Consider the following 17,575-nt stretch of genomic DNA (forward strand, 5'->3'; position numbering starts at 1 on the left):
ACAGACAGTATCTTGCACATAGTCGGACGCACGCAAGCGCAAGATAATGACTGCTACCTGGACTAATGAGCTCCAGATCCGTGCTAAAGCCTGGGACGATGCTAATTAACCACTTGCCCGCTTCCTCTCATTCATTAGGAGGCATATTGCTTCGATATGAGCAAATCAATCAAACATGCACACATGCACGCGCACGCGCACACACACACACACACACACACATATCATGCTCTCGCTACGCACAGGAAAGCAGGGCCGTGTTGGGCGTGCTAAGCTCCTTGGGAAGTACAAGCATTCGCTGTTAAGCATGCGACGAGTGGCCCCCAGGGACTCCCCCAGCTCTCGCTCGGCTCCCGGCTATCAGCCCCGCAGACACGGCTGCACACACACGCACAGGACAGGGGACGGACGTGCGTCACATCCCCCCCCACCCGTCCCAACCGCCCGCGCCAAACGCGCCAGCCTCATTAGCGAGAACAAGAGTATCGCCGACCCCCGAGTCCCGTTGCCGATGCCTGGTGGTGCCCCTCATTTTTCACCCAGCACGGGGTGCCAAAGTTGCCAAGGGCAATGAGAGGGGGGTAGAAGACCAGAGCTCTGCCCTCCAACACAGGAGAGCATGTCCTTCCCAACCCCCCACCCCCGTCCCCCTCAGGAGCAGGGCGATGTTGACGAGCAGGAGGACGGCTCTGGAAATAGACCGGGCAGCAGATTGCGGGGGGAGAACAGAGAGCCGTGTTTGTGAAAGACAAAAGGTGGCATGTGGGCATGCATCATTGCCAGGGACATCACTAGACAATTATGGTTAGGGGGGCACAGCTATCACTTGGGGGGTCTAACTTCCCACCACACAGATAAAAATTAGCCCCTTTTCATCAACTATTTTAGAGTAACAAGCGTTGCAAATAGCTCTAGTTAAACAAACAGCTACTTGGCAAGGTTAATGCACAATAGATCTCATCAAGAATTCTATCCCTGAGCTTACAACAAGTTCTTTTTAAGCAGCAGTTTAATTTATTGTGTGCATATGGGCCTATTAATATATTTATTATTGTGGCCTCCCATGAAGAATTTTCCCATGTTCCACCAACCATCTAGAAGAAGAAATAATGACTGTTTAGAATAACAAACTAGCCTCCTGCCAAATATCAGTGACCTGATTATACAGAAATGCTGTAGAGAAAAGGCAGCAAAGTTTGAATTTCGGCATTCTAGCTACCTCCTTCACTTATAACCATCCTGTAAGCTGTAGCCTACATCAAGTCAATGATGATGGAGGGTAACTTCTCTTCAGTTGCAGTGTAATAAAAAACAACTGAAAACAGATATGTCCCCAGATTTTTTTTTTTTTAATCAGACATCAATCAGTCAAGCTCTGACTATTCCAGATAGGACCACTAAAATCACTATAGTTTTATGACACAAAATGTTGAACTGGTGATGATCAACTATAAGAAGAGAGCAAACTAGTAAGAGTTCCTAGCCCTGTAGAGTGTGTTGCACAACAAACAGCCAATAGCCCATGACTGAATGACAATTACTTCAAATAAAAAGCTACAATTTATGAAACACATTTATTTAGAATGATAGACACTACTTTTTTGTTGGTCAAAGCCCTCCATTCCCCAAATAGGCCTTGCGAAACTGAGAGCATACCAAACGAACCGGGGTACTTCAAAAGAATTCCGTCAGTCCAGCGAATACCCCGGGCATTCTGGAATTTTCCCTCTCCCTTTCGGAAAGCCGTGCCTTTGGGACTAGCGGAAATAGCATGGCAGCCACCCATGTCCCCCAGCTCAGGCTGCCAATGAGGCATGGCTATCGGAGCCCTCCTCCCACAGCCCCGACTTCTCCCAGCTCCATTTGTTAGTTTGTTTGTCTGTGTGTTTGTTTGTTTCCTATCTGGGTTGTCCATCTCTGCTGCCTGACAGTCGAGTCTGGTCTTGATGAGAACGGCGTGACAGGAAGCGGTGGGGACGCTCTGCGGCTCGGGCTTTCGACCCCTCTGTGGCTGCGCGCCGGGGTGGAGAGAGAGAGTTCGCTTTGGGGCACTTAGCGTCACGCTCCAGACAGGGTTTGAAACATGGATCGAAAGGTTGTGCACTGATCCTTGAGATTAAGAGTTCTGAAAAGGCTTCTGGGCGAAACACTGAAAAGATACAAGAAACTACATCCCAAACCCCGGGAGCCTGGCAAACACAAAATGCTGCCAGAAGATCTTACCGCATAGAAAACAATCCGTGTACAACAGCAAACTGTCCAGTATAATTAAGCATTTTTTTAATTCTAGCTTCCACAAGGGTCTACATAGATCATGTCCATGTTTGTTTTTTCCCCACAAGGTGTGCCTTTCTACTCTCAGCAAATGAAAATCAACTCTTGAGTTCTAGACAGGACTATTAGTCGCCTCCCTCTGCCAGCAAGTAGCCTGTGATTCAAACGCCTTATCACTACACCATCTGATCGATCGTTAGAGGGTAGATACCACCTCCTTCCTCTCTCCTATATAGCTTTATCTCTTCCTTTTTCCCCATTCTCTCTCTCTCTCTCGCTCTCTGGAAATCAATAGGGACAGCAGCGTGGCTTAACAGAGGAGGATGTGACAGACAAGCATTAGCCTCAGAGGGTTCATTTGTCCTGGGCCCCACTGTACAAACACACAAAGCCCCAGAGCAGTGCTCCAGCGAGAGCATACTGACAGCAAAGGGTTTAGGGAATATACTCATGCAATATCTGACAGCAATTGCATTATCTGTGCTGTCTTACACCATATGTGCTATACAGTATGTGTATGTGTGTGCATGTTTGTGTATGTGTGTATATGTGTATCTGTCTATATGTGAGTGTGTGTCTGTGTACCAGGCAGTGTGGGAGAAAAAGGTGGGGAGAGAGAGAGAGAGAGACTGTGCAACAGACAGATGTAAGATCAGAACATATCTGATGGAAATACAAGGTTGTTGCCAAATACAAACATACACACATACACACACACACACACACACACACACACACACACACACACACACACACACACACACACACACACACACACACACACACACACACACAAGGAATGTTGTCCTTAGAGCCAAGAAACAGTCCTAGCCGCTGTACCCGAGTGCAAAGGGATGAGCATATTTATGGCAGCTCGCCAACTTCCTGTTTGATTTGTAGCGTGGGCTGGAGCGGGGCCTCGCTGTGCGGCCCTTTGTTTCCTCCGGCCCCGCTGATGGGAGGCCTTCTAATTGGCCCTTAATGGCGCTTGTGTTTCTAATGTCGCCAGCGGCCGGCCGAGACGCCGCGCTGGCATCGGCCTTGTTGTTGAGTCCACGTGACCTCCGCGGCGTCTCCGTCCGTCACACCTAAAGACACACAGAGCGGTGCGGCACGTGCCCAGACACAGCACCCCCCCCCCATCCCCCCCCCCCCCGCGCAGGTCTGCGGCCGGCCTGGCACAGACTGGAAGGAGAGAGAAGGAACCAGCGAGAGATTCCAATCACTCTCCCGAGCTCTCGCACCAAATTCCTCATGTGAAATGTACTACATCAGCACGTTATTTTGCCTCATGACAGAGTGGAAAGGTAAAGACACTTAAGAAAAGTGGCTACTTTTCTAAGGAGTTTGTCCGTAGCCTTGTATAAATGCATCATATGATCTGTCTAGTGCTACAACAGCAAAAGGCCACAAAGATTAGGACAAACAGCAGCATGTGACACTAGACACACACATGGGATTGGGTAGGACTGCTCTTTGTGTGTTTCTACCCAACACTACACTGTACAGGCAGTTTCATGCCATATGAACAGACTACCATGTCCTTTGCGCTTTTCTCTCCCTTTCTCTCTAAAACACACACAGACACAGTCTCCGTTCTTTATCCTCCATTCTGTTTCTCCATTGAAAGCCTTGCTGTTGTTTTTTATGGCGGTCACTTCCATCTCTCTAATCCCCTGCTATGGCCTTTGTGACGGAGGGGCAGCCCGGGCCACGTGAATGGGGCTTAGAGGTGAGCTAAGGGGCCACATACGAGGGGAGCTGCTACAGTTGCACGCTAAGGTGCTGATTACAGAGATGGAGATTATTCAATTCTCTCTTCAAAACACTACCCTTTCAGAGCCTACATATTCAAACATGTATCAATTAATCATTTGAGGGATTTCACATTAACTCATGTTTACAAGGTTTTGCATGCATGAGTCTAGGATGAGGTTTTGATTGATCCCATTGTGCCAACAGCAGTCTTCACCTTCAGCATCATGCAGAAAAGCAATGACACACTTTTATGGTGGTGTGTGTGTGTGTGTGTGTGTGTGTGTGTGTGTGTGTGTGTGTGTGTGTGTGTGTTTGTGTCTTTAGAGTGAGAGTGTGTGTGGAGTGCTTGTGCGTGCCTTTATTCAAGTTTGATGCACATTACATTTACGTGGAAAACTAATTTCCACTTACCTGAAAAATAAATGAAAGTGTGAAGTTGAATAGTGTATGCACAACCACACACACACACCCACACACACACCCACACACACACACACACACACGCATACACCCACACACGAACACACACACACACACACCCACACACACACACACACACACACGCATACACCCACACACACGTGCACACACACACACACACACCCCCACACACACACACACACACACAGTCTGGCGAGTAACAGGCCAGGGCTATGAGACAGATGTTTACGATCGGGGCAGCTCTGCCCCCCCACCCCTGACGCCCCACCCCCAGGGCAGGCCGGCTCAGCACAGAGGCGTGATTATGTGGCCGGCCCTGACCCACGGCTGACCCACGCCTGGCTACACAGCTACACACAAGCAGCACACTCACACCCACACTGACCTGCCGAGTGCAACGTCACACACACACACACACACACACACACACACACACACACACACACACACACACACACACACACACACACACACACACACACACACACACACACACACACACACACACACACACACACACACGTACACACACGTACACACACGTACACACACACGTACACACGTACACACACACACGTACACACACATACACACACACACACACACGCACACACACGTACACACATGTACACACACACACACACACACACACACACGTACACACATGTACACACACACACACACACGTACACACACACACACGTACACACACACACACACACACACATGTACACAAATGTATACACATGTACACACACACGTACACACACATGTACACACACGTACACACACACACACACATGTACACAAATGTATACACATGTACACACACACGTACACACACATGTACACACACGTACACACACACACACACACACACACACACACACGAGCAGTGCATGGGTGCCTCTTCTCCTCCTAAGTAGTGTATGTGATTAGCAAACTCATTCTCTCCTACAAAAGCAAGAGCAGGATGAATTTCCACATGAAAAGGGGAGACAGTGAAGGACGGGGGATGGGGAGGGAGACAGATATGGTGAGTCATTTTCTGAGCTCTGATTGTTAGACGAGAACGATGCGAATGTTCGAGCCAGATCAGACTGACGCCGCTCCACTGCAAATCACACAAACATTTCACATGTGAAGGCAGCAGGCTATGTCACTGAACCGGACCCATTTTTTTCCCTCCCCCGCTCCGACTGGATTGAAAGCAGCTGTGGGCTCCTCAAATGTGCCAGGTAGGAAACTCAATTTGGGGCCGCTCTCAACCCCCTCTGACCTAGTTCCCGCTGCTCTCCGCCTCTGACAACACCGCGGTGCAAAAAATGAACTCAGCGACTAGAAGAATGCAAGCAGCGCTAAGTGTGTGTTTGTATCCAAGCGCGTGTTTACGCCTTCCTGCATGAGCGCTGCTCCCGAGCTCCAGTGCTCCGCACCCCCAGGCATGGTTGGACCCAAACATGTGCGCCTGCTCTGCTGGGAATGCTGTTCACGTTCCTTAGACACCATCGCCTGGTAACAGGCAGCCCTTAAGTGCGGCGCATGCTTAACTGCTCAAGCGCAAAGTAGAAGCCAGCAAACCGAGTTCTCCTTAAACACTCACAGATGGCACAGCAGTTTAGCAACATCACACAGGGTCAGGCTAGAGAGCCTGGGACACGGTGGAGAAACCTCTTTCTTGATAAACAAATCGCCTTCTCTAAACTCTGCTATAAAACGTGGAAAATGTGACGTTTGCGGTACTCGAGTGTGCATGGGGCATGTTCATCTGGAATGATCTGTGATCTATGGGGTAATGGAAGGAAGTCAGAAACCTTAGCATAGTGGCCGTCTCAGAAGTGGTTTCTCAGAAGTGTGACTCAGTGGCCCGGTGTTGGTGCCTTCCGACGGTGCTGACTACCGACGCAGTAAATGGGCCATCGCACCCAAGGTCATACGGAACAGTTATAAGGCATCAATCTCAGAGGCCATAAAACGCAGATGATGCTTTTAACCTTGTTGGCCCAGCAAACGCTTTGGGTTTTTAATCTGTGTAATCTCAAATAAAGCACTCCACAAACACTAATCCAATTACATAGAGTGTCCTGATATGGCTAAGCTCCTACTGTTGAGCCACTGCATGGTGGCTGCAGTGCCCATTATTGAACACAAAATGCTTTGTGTTTCTACAACCAGGCCTCTTCCCGGCTTTCAGCAACATGGAAAAGTCCCAGTGATGACGAGCTACTGAGTAGAGGTGTAATTTGGTCTCTCCTTTCAATACATTATAAATGGATGACTGAACACACTCATGTACTCTTTATGTTCAAATCATTTACACGGACGCAGACTTCACCCAATTTTGACATTCCACTTTAACTATACTTGAACGTAAACAATATCCAGATGTGGTTGGTTTAAGGGGAAAAAAATCTTCTGGAAATCACACAGCTCTTAGAGAAGCTTTGCAGGGGCGAGGCGTACAGTTGTGGTGGTGAGTGTGAGAGAGTGTGTGTGTGTGTGTGTGTGTGTGTGTGTGTGTGTGTGTGTGTGTGTGTGTGTGTGTGTGAGCGTGAGTGTGAGAGTGTGTGTGCATGTGTCTGTGTGTGTGTGAGTGTGAGTGTGTGCGTGTGTGTGTGTGTGAGAGTCCCGTCGTCCCACAACTGTGGCGCACAGCAGCGTTCACAGAGCCCCTCAGAGCCCCACCAGGACCCGAGGAGGCGCTTCCTGATCGCTCCCCACTCACTGGAGGAGAGCAGCTTCATTAGCTCCCATTCACCAGCGCCCCAGAGGCCTCTAGAAAGCCAGCGGCCGCCATGACAACAGAGTGCTGTGGAGAGGGAGGCAAGGCAGGCAGGGCCACCGGGGGGACGCCTCCCCTCGCGCGCTCGTGACACTGCGTTAAGGAGCGGGTTGGCGGGAGCCACTCACCCACACAGCGGGCAAGAGTGAGCAGGAGCCTCCCCCCGCCACAGCGGCCGACGCCTGAGACTAATAGACGCCACGGCTCGCTGCTAACAGGCTACATGTCAAAGCCGCTATTACTGGAATGCTGTAAGGAAAACAAGTGGGAGTACAAGCAACTATGATCATTTTTTAACCTCTGACATTTTGCCAGGAAGAAAACAGAAATGCAAAAAGCAATCCAGCAAGTAAGATGTGAACCAGAGCTAACAGAAATGAAATTTGCTCCTTGTTTATTCAATGGGCCAAAAACAAAACATATATATCTGCACATAGTTAGTCTGGCGAACATAAAAAGTGCTAGCATTTTTTTCCTTCTTGTGGCTCAAAACTTGGCCAATGAAACTGAATCTGTAAGAGCTGTAGAGAAATGCCTAAGGGGGCTTTCACATTCAGAGAGCCTCCAACTTCACTGGAAACTCTGCACCCCGCAAATTTTGTTGCGACAGTCTTCCAGGCTCCAAACTTAAGACATGCAAATTATTGCACTTCAGTGAAATCCAGCACTCAGCGACCTTTTGTGTTGCAAGAAAGCATTCCATATTTCTCAACAAAATTTCCTTTTCCGCATCCTAGCCCGCAGACGGCTCTTTGACAGTCTTGTCTTTTTAAAAGCTCTTTCTTTCAACATTCGCAGGAACACTTTCAAAGTATATTTCAGACCATGCTGCAAGGACTTATATATTGTACAACAGCTACAGGAGAGCAGAACCAGGACTCTGTAGGCAATAATTTTGCACATTTTGCCACTGGCTCTGTCAGTGCTACATATAATTTGACAGATGTGTCTGTTTAAGGACCTCTAATGGGTCTCCTCAAGGCACTAAAATGAGCTGGAAAGCCTGATGTGACAGAACACATGGCCTTCTGTATAGTATTCACAGCTCCGCGGCCACATGGCTTCCTACAGGATGCTGTCCGTTTAGCGTAAATAGCCTCACGTCATTGACATTGCTATGGAGATGGGTGAGTTGTAATGATCTGATGGGAGTTGCTCCATCTGAGAGACGTGAGTGAGTGTGGGACTCGGGCAGGCAGTCTAAGAGGCAGGCTTAGCGCTAGCTGAGCAGAGGACAGACTAATCACCCTCCGCCATGGGAGAGAACAAATACAGCTGGTTAACAGCTACACAGGCACCCAGTGATAACAGATACACTCACTTCTTCTTTCTCTGCATGCTACACACACACACACACACACACACACACACACACACACACACACACACACACACACACACACACACACACACACACACACACACACACACACACACACACACACACACACACACACACACACACACACACACACACACACACACACACACACATTCTCATGCAAACACACATCAATAAATAATTACACTGACAATTAAATCAGCAGCCGGACTCATTGAGGAGATTTCCAGCTTACATTTGTTCACTGCTGAAAGGTTATGTGCGTGTGTTCAGGGCCGAGCTCGTTTTTCTTTTGAGCCACTTAACTGGCTGATTTATTGATTTGAAAAGGCATCCTCTGGTGACACTAGTACACTGACTCATCCCACTGCACACACATGCATATTCACTCACACACACACACACACACACACACACAAACAAATGCACAAACACATACACACACACACACACACAAATTAAATCTAAACACAAAAAACATGTGCAGACGCCTACTTAGAATTATACCGTACACTATGCTTTTGGCTCATTTACTTAAACTAAGGGATCTGAAACTATCCGAAGAGTATCTGTAGGTGGTAGGTGTAATTGCTATTGTTGACTGCTGGTGAAGCGTGACAGAGTAGGCCAGTCAAAGTGAGACATTGTGGAACCACAATAACAACTATAATTTTTCCTCTTTTTGGACAGATGTGATGTAGATAAAAGCTTGGAATGGGTACAGGGTGGGGTTTGCTTGTGCACTAATCTGCTTTGTTCCACTCTGTGTTTCCTTTACAACATTTACTGCAGATCTACAAAAGACAATAATGGCACACACACACACACACACACACACACACAAACCCACACGCACATTATTTACTGACATGAGTACAAACCAGCAGTTTCATATACAACTGGTACAGGGCTGACAGCTAGAATAGCTCCCTTTCCTCATCCTCCTGTGCCATTGTGTCACTGACTGAGTGAGGAAATAAAATTTCATGACCTCATGTTGGCGTTGAGATATTTCCATATCACTAATTATGGAAATACATCATTACTTTTTCTCAGTGATTGTCATACATTCCTTGTGTGCCAAGGTGACATAAAAATCTAGGTTTATATACAGAAATTCTTCACTCTGACTGTGGACTGTGTTAAATGTCCAACCGAGCGCAGTAAAAAGATTTAGAGCAAAAGCTGAAAGGCAGTGCGAGCATATCTACAGCAGCTGAATAGTGTTCAATGCCATGATTTAATCACAAAGACTTTTATCTACAAGCCTTCAATAAGAGGGAGATTAAAAGACAAGAAAGAAAATCTTTGAACCATCAGTGTGGAAGCTAAAGGAACATAAAAGTGGAAGAGACGTGATAACCACTCCCGATCCAAACCACCAGCCAAGAGATCAAGAGAGATACATGCTGATAGATGCAATTATTCTGGGCTGGAATTAGCATTGCAGCCATTTTTATTCTGTTTATTTTTTGAAGCTACAGCCTTGACTGCAAATAGTACAAAACCAATTTGGTTAGAAAGCAAGGTATTATCGCCCTGTCTGACAGACACTGACACAAGACATTACATTTCATTTCGTACATGTATGACGCCAAATGGCCACAAACAAAGTTATAAAAGGAGCACTTTGATGCTGTTGTTGCTGTTTATTTTGCTCTTTTATGTCTCCTGAGGACACGCTGAAAGCCTCATTAGCAATGCTAATCCATTTTCTCCTCGTTTTACGGGCAGGATACACAGCTTTGGAAATGAGCCTGCAGCTGGCAAGGAAGGTGACCTGTAACTTTTTAAAACTTCCACCTTGATGACGTCCATAAATCGTCTGGGAGCAGCCAGCATTCTGGACACAAAAGCATGGGGCAGCGCGGGAGAGGTTTATTATCCTTAACAAGCGGACCAACACAATGAAAGTATGTGACTATCCGGTTGAAGTGGTTTGAGTAAACAAAGTGCCCATATTTCCATTATCTTCATCAACACCAGAGCACTAGGGTGGTGCTAGGGTGGTGTCCATTTGACTTCTACCTAGAACCTGTCCTTTCTATAAATCACTGCCTTTGCATAATGTAATTAAAATGTATTAAAAAAAAAATGTAACAGCGTATCATTATGAATTACATGAAAGAAGCCATCAGCGAGAGACGGATGAAGGTCACACCCAGTAGACAGCGAGACGACAGCCACACGGTGCGACATGGGCCTTTATGAAATCATTATTTCACGCCCCGCTGACACGTCCTTGATCGATTGCATGCATTGGAGCAGATGGTAAACAAGCCCCATCATGTTCTGAATCTCATTTACATACATGCATCGGGTTAAGGCAAGGGAGCGCACAGGTGTGGCGTGAAGAGAGATCGGGTTAAGGCAAGGGAGCGCACAGGTGCGGCGTGCTGAAGAGAGACGTCACGGGAGTCTGGACGTCCGCCGGCCCGTCTCGCGGTCTGCATCGGACTCTCAGAACTAGTCTGCGCCCCCCACGCGTTTCCTGCCCTGAGAAGATGACATTCTCCCTTAAAGTCAAAGGAAGGTGGACAAGAAAGCGCCGGCTTGTTGATGAGAAGACAAAAGGGCTTCCGAGGCACTGATTGTGAAGGAGAACAAACGCAGAGCATTAGGTGAGCGGAGCGGGGGGGAATTATTCATAAGCTGGAGGCTGCAAGGCAGACGGGTGAACGCTGCGAGCGTTATCTTTTCATCTGGTTCAGCCGAGCGTGCCGCCATCATTACCTAGCTAGATTGCTCCAGGCCAGTCATTATGCCGGTTGCGGTTATTATAGATAATGTGCTGGCCGTTTGTCAATACAGAACTCCGGGACTGCCAGCTTTTCTGTCAGAGCGCGGCGCCAGAAGGCAGAATCAGACGGCAGAAGTTCCTGCATGTGAACATCTGTGTCAAGACAGAGGGGCCAGTCTCAGCTGGCACAGGACTGGCATCATCAAAGGTCAGACCGAAGCCTCATTCTTTCTGGGCAAAGCAGCAGTGCCCCTCAATAAATCTGAGCTTGTTTGTAGAACCGATTGCCACATGGTGCATAGCAGCTTTACCAAAACACTCAGCCACAGTTTACACCATCTTGGAGACAAAATAATGACACAAGCTAAATCTACATACCAGCTTTACCAGAGCACTGAGACACAGTTTACACCATCTTGGAGACAAAGTAATGACACAAACACAAAGGTTTTCTGCTTTCCATCTCCATGTCTCTCCATATACAAGGCATCATGTTTTTGCTTGTGTTCTCTGGCACTTTGGTGAGCAAGTACACCTAGTGTCAGGACCTTAAGCCCCCAATGCATTAGGGAGCATGATGCAGTAGGACAAGAGCTGCTGGCTCATAAATGAATGTAGACTGATGCACCCACACCGGTCATCCACTCCTCCCAGACTCATGACTGGGGACTCCCATGAGGGACCCGGGTAGTAGAGGGGACAACATCAGGACTACATAAACCACCCTGCAGCACAGGGACAGAGCTGACCTCGGGCCAGAGAGAGACAGCATGCTAATCCCAGGATGATGATGTCAGTCAGTGGGAGGGCCAATTTGAGAGCCAAAAGCCATGCAGACCGAGAGGCAGTGGCCAGAGGAATGAGACTCAACCAATGAGAACATCCGCTAATCTCCAGCAAAAACGCCAAGCCTTTGCATATGTTAATATTCTCAGGCTAACAAGTAAACAGAACAAAGCAGGCCCAGGGAAAGCCACTGTATTTAATGATCTATTTACCAGAAACTATACAGAAAATCCAAACATTATTTGAAATCCTGATTGCATTGTTTTCTTGACAAAGCACTGATAGGAAGAAAAGAGCACCACACTGTTAATAGCATTTTTTACATTTAATCGTTATAGTATTACTGTAAAATGACCATCATAACCACTAAAAAAGAACTGTGACTTACTGAATTGATGCAGGCCAGCTCCTTGTTGAGTAGCCAGGGCAGAGACAGCTTCCCCTCTCCCTTGTAGCATGACTGGATCCTCTCCTTGATCTTCTCCTTGATCTTGCGCAGGGTGAACAGACAGAGCGCCGACTCCTTGGGTGGCTTGGCCCGGTTCTTTTGGCCCTGCGCAAAGACCGTGAAGAGGACCTCCTCCCGCTCGGAAATGCCCAGCGAGCGCGCCAGCCGGGTCCCTGGCCGGCTGAGGTAGGCGTCCTGCACCAGGCGGTACTCCACGCCGTCCTTTGTGCAGCCGATTGGGAACTCGATGTAGGAGTAGAACTTGGGGTCGTCCACGCAGAGCCGCACGATTTTGGAGGTGAAGAACTGCTCGCCGCTGGCGTCGGGCGAGGTCAGCTGCGTGTCCAGCTGGAGGGTGAGATAGTAGATGAACTGCTCGCTGCTGAAGCTGTAGATGTAGTAGATGTCGAACGTGGGGAACTTGGACAGAGTGTCCGAGGGGATCTTGAGCTGCGAGGAGACAAACTCGTCCTGGTAGACGAAGCTGAACATGTCGGCGTTCTCCTCGTTGGCCATCAGCTTGCGGCTCGAGAGCGTGGGGAAGTACTCGGACTTGCCCTCAATGGGAGTGCCGACAAACAGCTTCCCTGTGCTGCCGCCACCCTCGTAGCCGTTGATGACCACCCCGGACATGGTGCCGGACTCGGAGACGCTGGAAAGGTAGTGCTCCTTGCGGTGGTGCGGCTCACCCAGCTTGAAGAGGTCGTCCAGTCGCAGGAACTGGCAGATGCCCTGCGAGGTGCTGCCACAGGCGATGAGGCGGTTCTGGCCGTAGTCCAGCAGCAGCAGCTTGTTGACGTTGTTGGTCTGCACCAGCTCGTGGGGGCACGACTGGACGCCAGGCGGCGGGTAGCACTTCTCGTTGTCCACCACGGGGCCGGTCATGTGGTTGCGCAGCTGGGTCAGGTTGCTGGAGAGCTTGTAGATCCAGTTGACCGCTCCCACGTACACCTCGCCCGTCTTGTTGTGGACCACCAGGTGAGTGAGGCCTCCCTCGGGAGGGCTGAAGGTCTGGAAGGCATGCGGAGGGCCAGCCAGGGCCTCAGCGACCACTAAGAGGAGCAGGACGAGGGGGCAGCCTCTGAGCACCATGTTTAGCACCATGGGGTGAGGATCTGGTCCTAAGCCGCAATGGGCACCAACACTCTGAAAAATGGGACAACCGCAGGGACACCGAAAGTCTCAAAAGCAGCTCACTGGGCCAGTGTCCTCTTAGTTCTTTCCCAGAATGCCTCTGTGTCCTCTATAACATCATCCGCAGTGACGTGACCACCAGCTCTGCAACGAGACAAGAGGGAAAAACAAATCATGAGACTGGCAGAGACAGTGGAACATTCCCTTATTGATTTTGCCAAGTCTTTAAAAGCCCTCCCACACTCGGGGAGAAAAATATGTCATAATACATAAACATTAATATCTTACAATAGGGCCTAAGGGGGAATCCTATACAACATTTAATGAGCGTGTCAGGCAGGCAGGCACTCTGTGCTCAGCCTCCGAGCCTCCAGAAAACTCGGGGCTAGCGGACCTCGGCGTGCCCTTAAATATTTCACACTCTCTCTCTGCAGTAGCATCTGAAACGCCACTGGAGAGGGGAGGACAGAGATCGCTGGAGGGGAGATGGGAGTGCAGCACAATAGCAGCGCGCTACCTCGTCCACTCACCTTCAAGAGCCACACAATTGTCGAAACAAGATGTGGGTAATGCAATGCATTTATGTCACTGAATATCAGTGCTCGTAAAAGATTGTAGACAGCTTCTTTGTTTCATTTGAATTCTGGCATCATCCCTAGATTTTCAAATGTTGACACCAGCTTACTGTATAATACTTTTTAAATAATAATGTCCTGGCACTGGTCAGATGACGTTCATGTGAGGAGATTTCGGTCAAGTCCCCCGAGCTGCCCTGGTTTTGCCCTCTCTGAGCTCAGGCACACACACACACATACACACACTTTGAGTACCAGTGGCTCTGTCATCTGCCCGGCAGCCATGATTATCTGTTAGATGAACTTAGTGTTCTCGGGCCCATCACAACAATGCCACTACTGTGTGGGACGCCACATCTATCTCCTCACACACAGGCCAGCAGCGAGCTTTTCCCCCAGTCCACCACTCAATACTCAGGGTAGGCCTCCCACTCTCTGTGTGTGTGTGTGTGTGTGTGTGTGTGTGTGTGTGTGTGTGTGTGTGTGTGTGTGTGTGTGTGTGTGTGTGTGTGTGTGTGCGTATATGTGTTAACGTGTAACTACAGAACTGAAAAGCTGACAGGCAGACTGGCTGGAAACAAAGGCGGTACAAATACGTAAAACAAAATCTGATTCACGAATCAAGTAATCTGGGCACTTTGTCACAATCATCATTTAATAGGCTGCTACGAAGGCTTACACAGGGAGAGACTGTTTTGCAATTCCCAACAGTACTAACAGATTACAACTATAAATACTTTGAGTAAACAGAAAACACAATGGTGCATTTTACTGTGAATTTGCATTTAATAGCGTTTGACCCATAATTTCATTTTAAACACACAGACATACAAATCTGTCAATGCCTTGACTTATCTGGGACAAAAGGATGCTGATGAAGAGCTTAAAGTTTCAATAAAGGTGTGCTTGGGAGCTGTTTTGTTCAACTGTTTATGGACTAAAATAAACCTTTACAAAAATAGCTCAACTGAGGCAGCCCTTCTGCCGTGGCCATTTTTGAAAATAAGACAGACAGAGTGCTGAGAAGAAGGCAAAGAAGTGTCTGTTATTGTCACTTGACAATATGGGAGGAGATTACAAGCACTGAACGAAGATCAAACACTATGAAATAAACAAATGAGTCTGGATAACTTGATTCCAAATCAAAAGTCAGAGCAAAGTCATAGGTTTGCCTGATGTTTACACACTGGCGCCATTGGTGAAATAAATAAATCAATTAAAAAGAAGCCTGCCTTGGTACGGCAGCTTTCTGGACAGCTAGAGCTGGAGCTCCCCAGATAATGGCCCCAGGCCCCCAGTCCCCGACTTGATTTATTGCCTGAGGCGTTCTATACATTATCCCTTACTTATTGCCTGAGGCGTTCTATACATTATCCCTTACTTATTGCCTGAGGCCATTATCACTTATAACACAGGCGGGGGGGCGAGAGAAGCAGTGCTATTGAAATGTCCGTCACGTCAGTGGACTGTGTGCTGGAGGCCAGGTCCCCAGTCAGGGCCACAGGAAGTTCCGCAGGGAGCTGAGCAGCAGACCTCCACTCTGCTCATACACACATACAGTACTTAATGCAAGGAGCTCACACACACACACACACACACACGCGCACACACACACACACACACACACATCACTACTAACAATACCTTGATGCCACACAGCATCCACATTAATATCCAGAATTTCTCCACCAACAATGTTGGTTTGGAGGGAAATGGCTTTCCTTTTTCTCAACACAGCTAATTAATTGTTGTGGTGAAGCACAGCAAAGCACTGCACACAGTTACAATAGAACATAGCACAGAGAAATGAAACGTGTGACTTCAAGCCCCAGGATGTACATTTTTGTTTGATACATACAAACAGCGTGTCTTAATGCAGATATGCAGTTCCACTGTGGTCTGTAAGCCAGGCTCAGTGAACAGTCAAGGCAGCATTTCAAAGATATTCCTTTCCGTGGTTTCCCACAGGGCCGCTGCCTTTAACCAATCAGAAGCTCAAAGTCCGCAATTAAGCCTCCCGCATGCCAGTCAAACAGCAGGCAGTGGGCTGGGGAGAGTAGGGGGGACTGGAAATCTTTGTTTCAAATATCTAGCGAGCGCTAGTTTGATTAGCAGGTCGTCAGTGTTGTCGCTTTAATGAGACAGGACTGCAAAAGAATAGAGTGTTTGTGCTTAGACCGCGCTAACATGAACTGCATTAGCTGACTCCAAACTTCCAGATCTTTCGGAATTAATTCTACCCATGTATAAAAATTACAAGTTTAATTTACAAGAAGTTTACAGCCTTCACCAGAAAATGCAATCACGCAGAACAGTCTAGATGGTACGAGTTCAGCTGGTGAATATGAATGCATAAACTGATTGGTAAATGGAGTACATAATGGACTTTCTAAAGTTTAGTTTAGAACAATGCAGGGCATTACTGACTGCATGCACTCAACCGTAAATTAACACACCATGACGACAACCATATCAGATGATGTGTGTGGTTTCATATTAAGACACGTCAGCTGCAGTTTGTCGGCAGAGTGCAGGCCCGATGATTTGTAGGAAATGGGATCCAATTCCACACTGTTGAAAAGATGATAACCTAACAACGCAGGTTTGTTTGGGCAAAATGGCTGCCTGAGTGATCTTGGGGCTCCACGGCCCCAGAGTGATGAGCGTGGTGTCCAGGGGGACGAGACTGGTCTGCAGCCTGACCGCGGGCAAGAGCCACCAACACGCGGCCTAAAGAAGATCCTCCACAAGGAGGAGAGAAAATGAAAAGCTGACGGAGACAAAGAGGGTTGAAAATGGCAAGAATGCCGTCTCTGCAACTTCGGGGCTTAGACAACATTGTACACATTGAGGGATGACAAAACCGCAGAAATTATTATTTGAATTGTGCCTATATAAAAATGACAATAAGTGCTTAAGCACCAGCGATGGCTTAGTGGAGTGCTGAAAATGGGAATGTCTTGACATTCCATCACAGCTCCTTCCTTTTCAGCTCTCCACATCTGCTTTAACAAATGCCGTCCAACAGCAGAACGCTTCACCTCGGTTCCCACCGTAGCCACCTCCAGGAGTTCCATGAGTTTGGCTACGGATTGTGAATTAACGTGATGATACTCAAGGATTCCTGTCTGGAGCTGGGTGCTGTTGGGCACTATGACTTGGCCCTGCTGTGGGCTAAGATGAGGTCATGCAGCAGAGCATCAGCTTGCTGTTAGGGTGCATCCGAGCCAAGACTTGGGAACACTGTTCACCATTGATCCAGGCATTTAGCACATGTGACCCTGTGCCCCCTCAG

The 17,575-nt window shown here is 48.1% G+C and overlaps 1 protein-coding gene across 3 annotated transcripts in view; it reads right to left on the bottom strand.

Moving 5' to 3' along the window:
• The window catches only part of plxna1a (plexin A1a), a 162,012-nt gene that overhangs the window by 133,644 nt on the left and 10,793 nt on the right, over positions 1–17,575 (bottom strand). For all 3 annotated transcript variants that reach the window (XM_076275564.1, XM_076275563.1, XM_076275565.1), the window contains exon 2: positions 12,512–13,849. In XM_076275564.1, the coding sequence (XP_076131679.1) occupies positions 12,512–13,675 (1,164 nt within the window). In that variant the 5' untranslated portion in view covers positions 13,676–13,849. The remainder of the gene's footprint in view (positions 1–12,511; positions 13,850–17,575) is intronic.

This window comes from Alosa pseudoharengus, unplaced genomic scaffold (genome assembly GCF_046254945.1).
Source record: "Alosa pseudoharengus isolate Yale_2024_CS ecotype anadromous, Long Island Sound unplaced genomic scaffold, YU_APseudo_1.1 YU_APseudo_1.1_scf_9, whole genome shotgun sequence".
Taxonomy (NCBI): Eukaryota; Metazoa; Chordata; class Actinopteri; order Clupeiformes; family Clupeidae; genus Alosa; species Alosa pseudoharengus.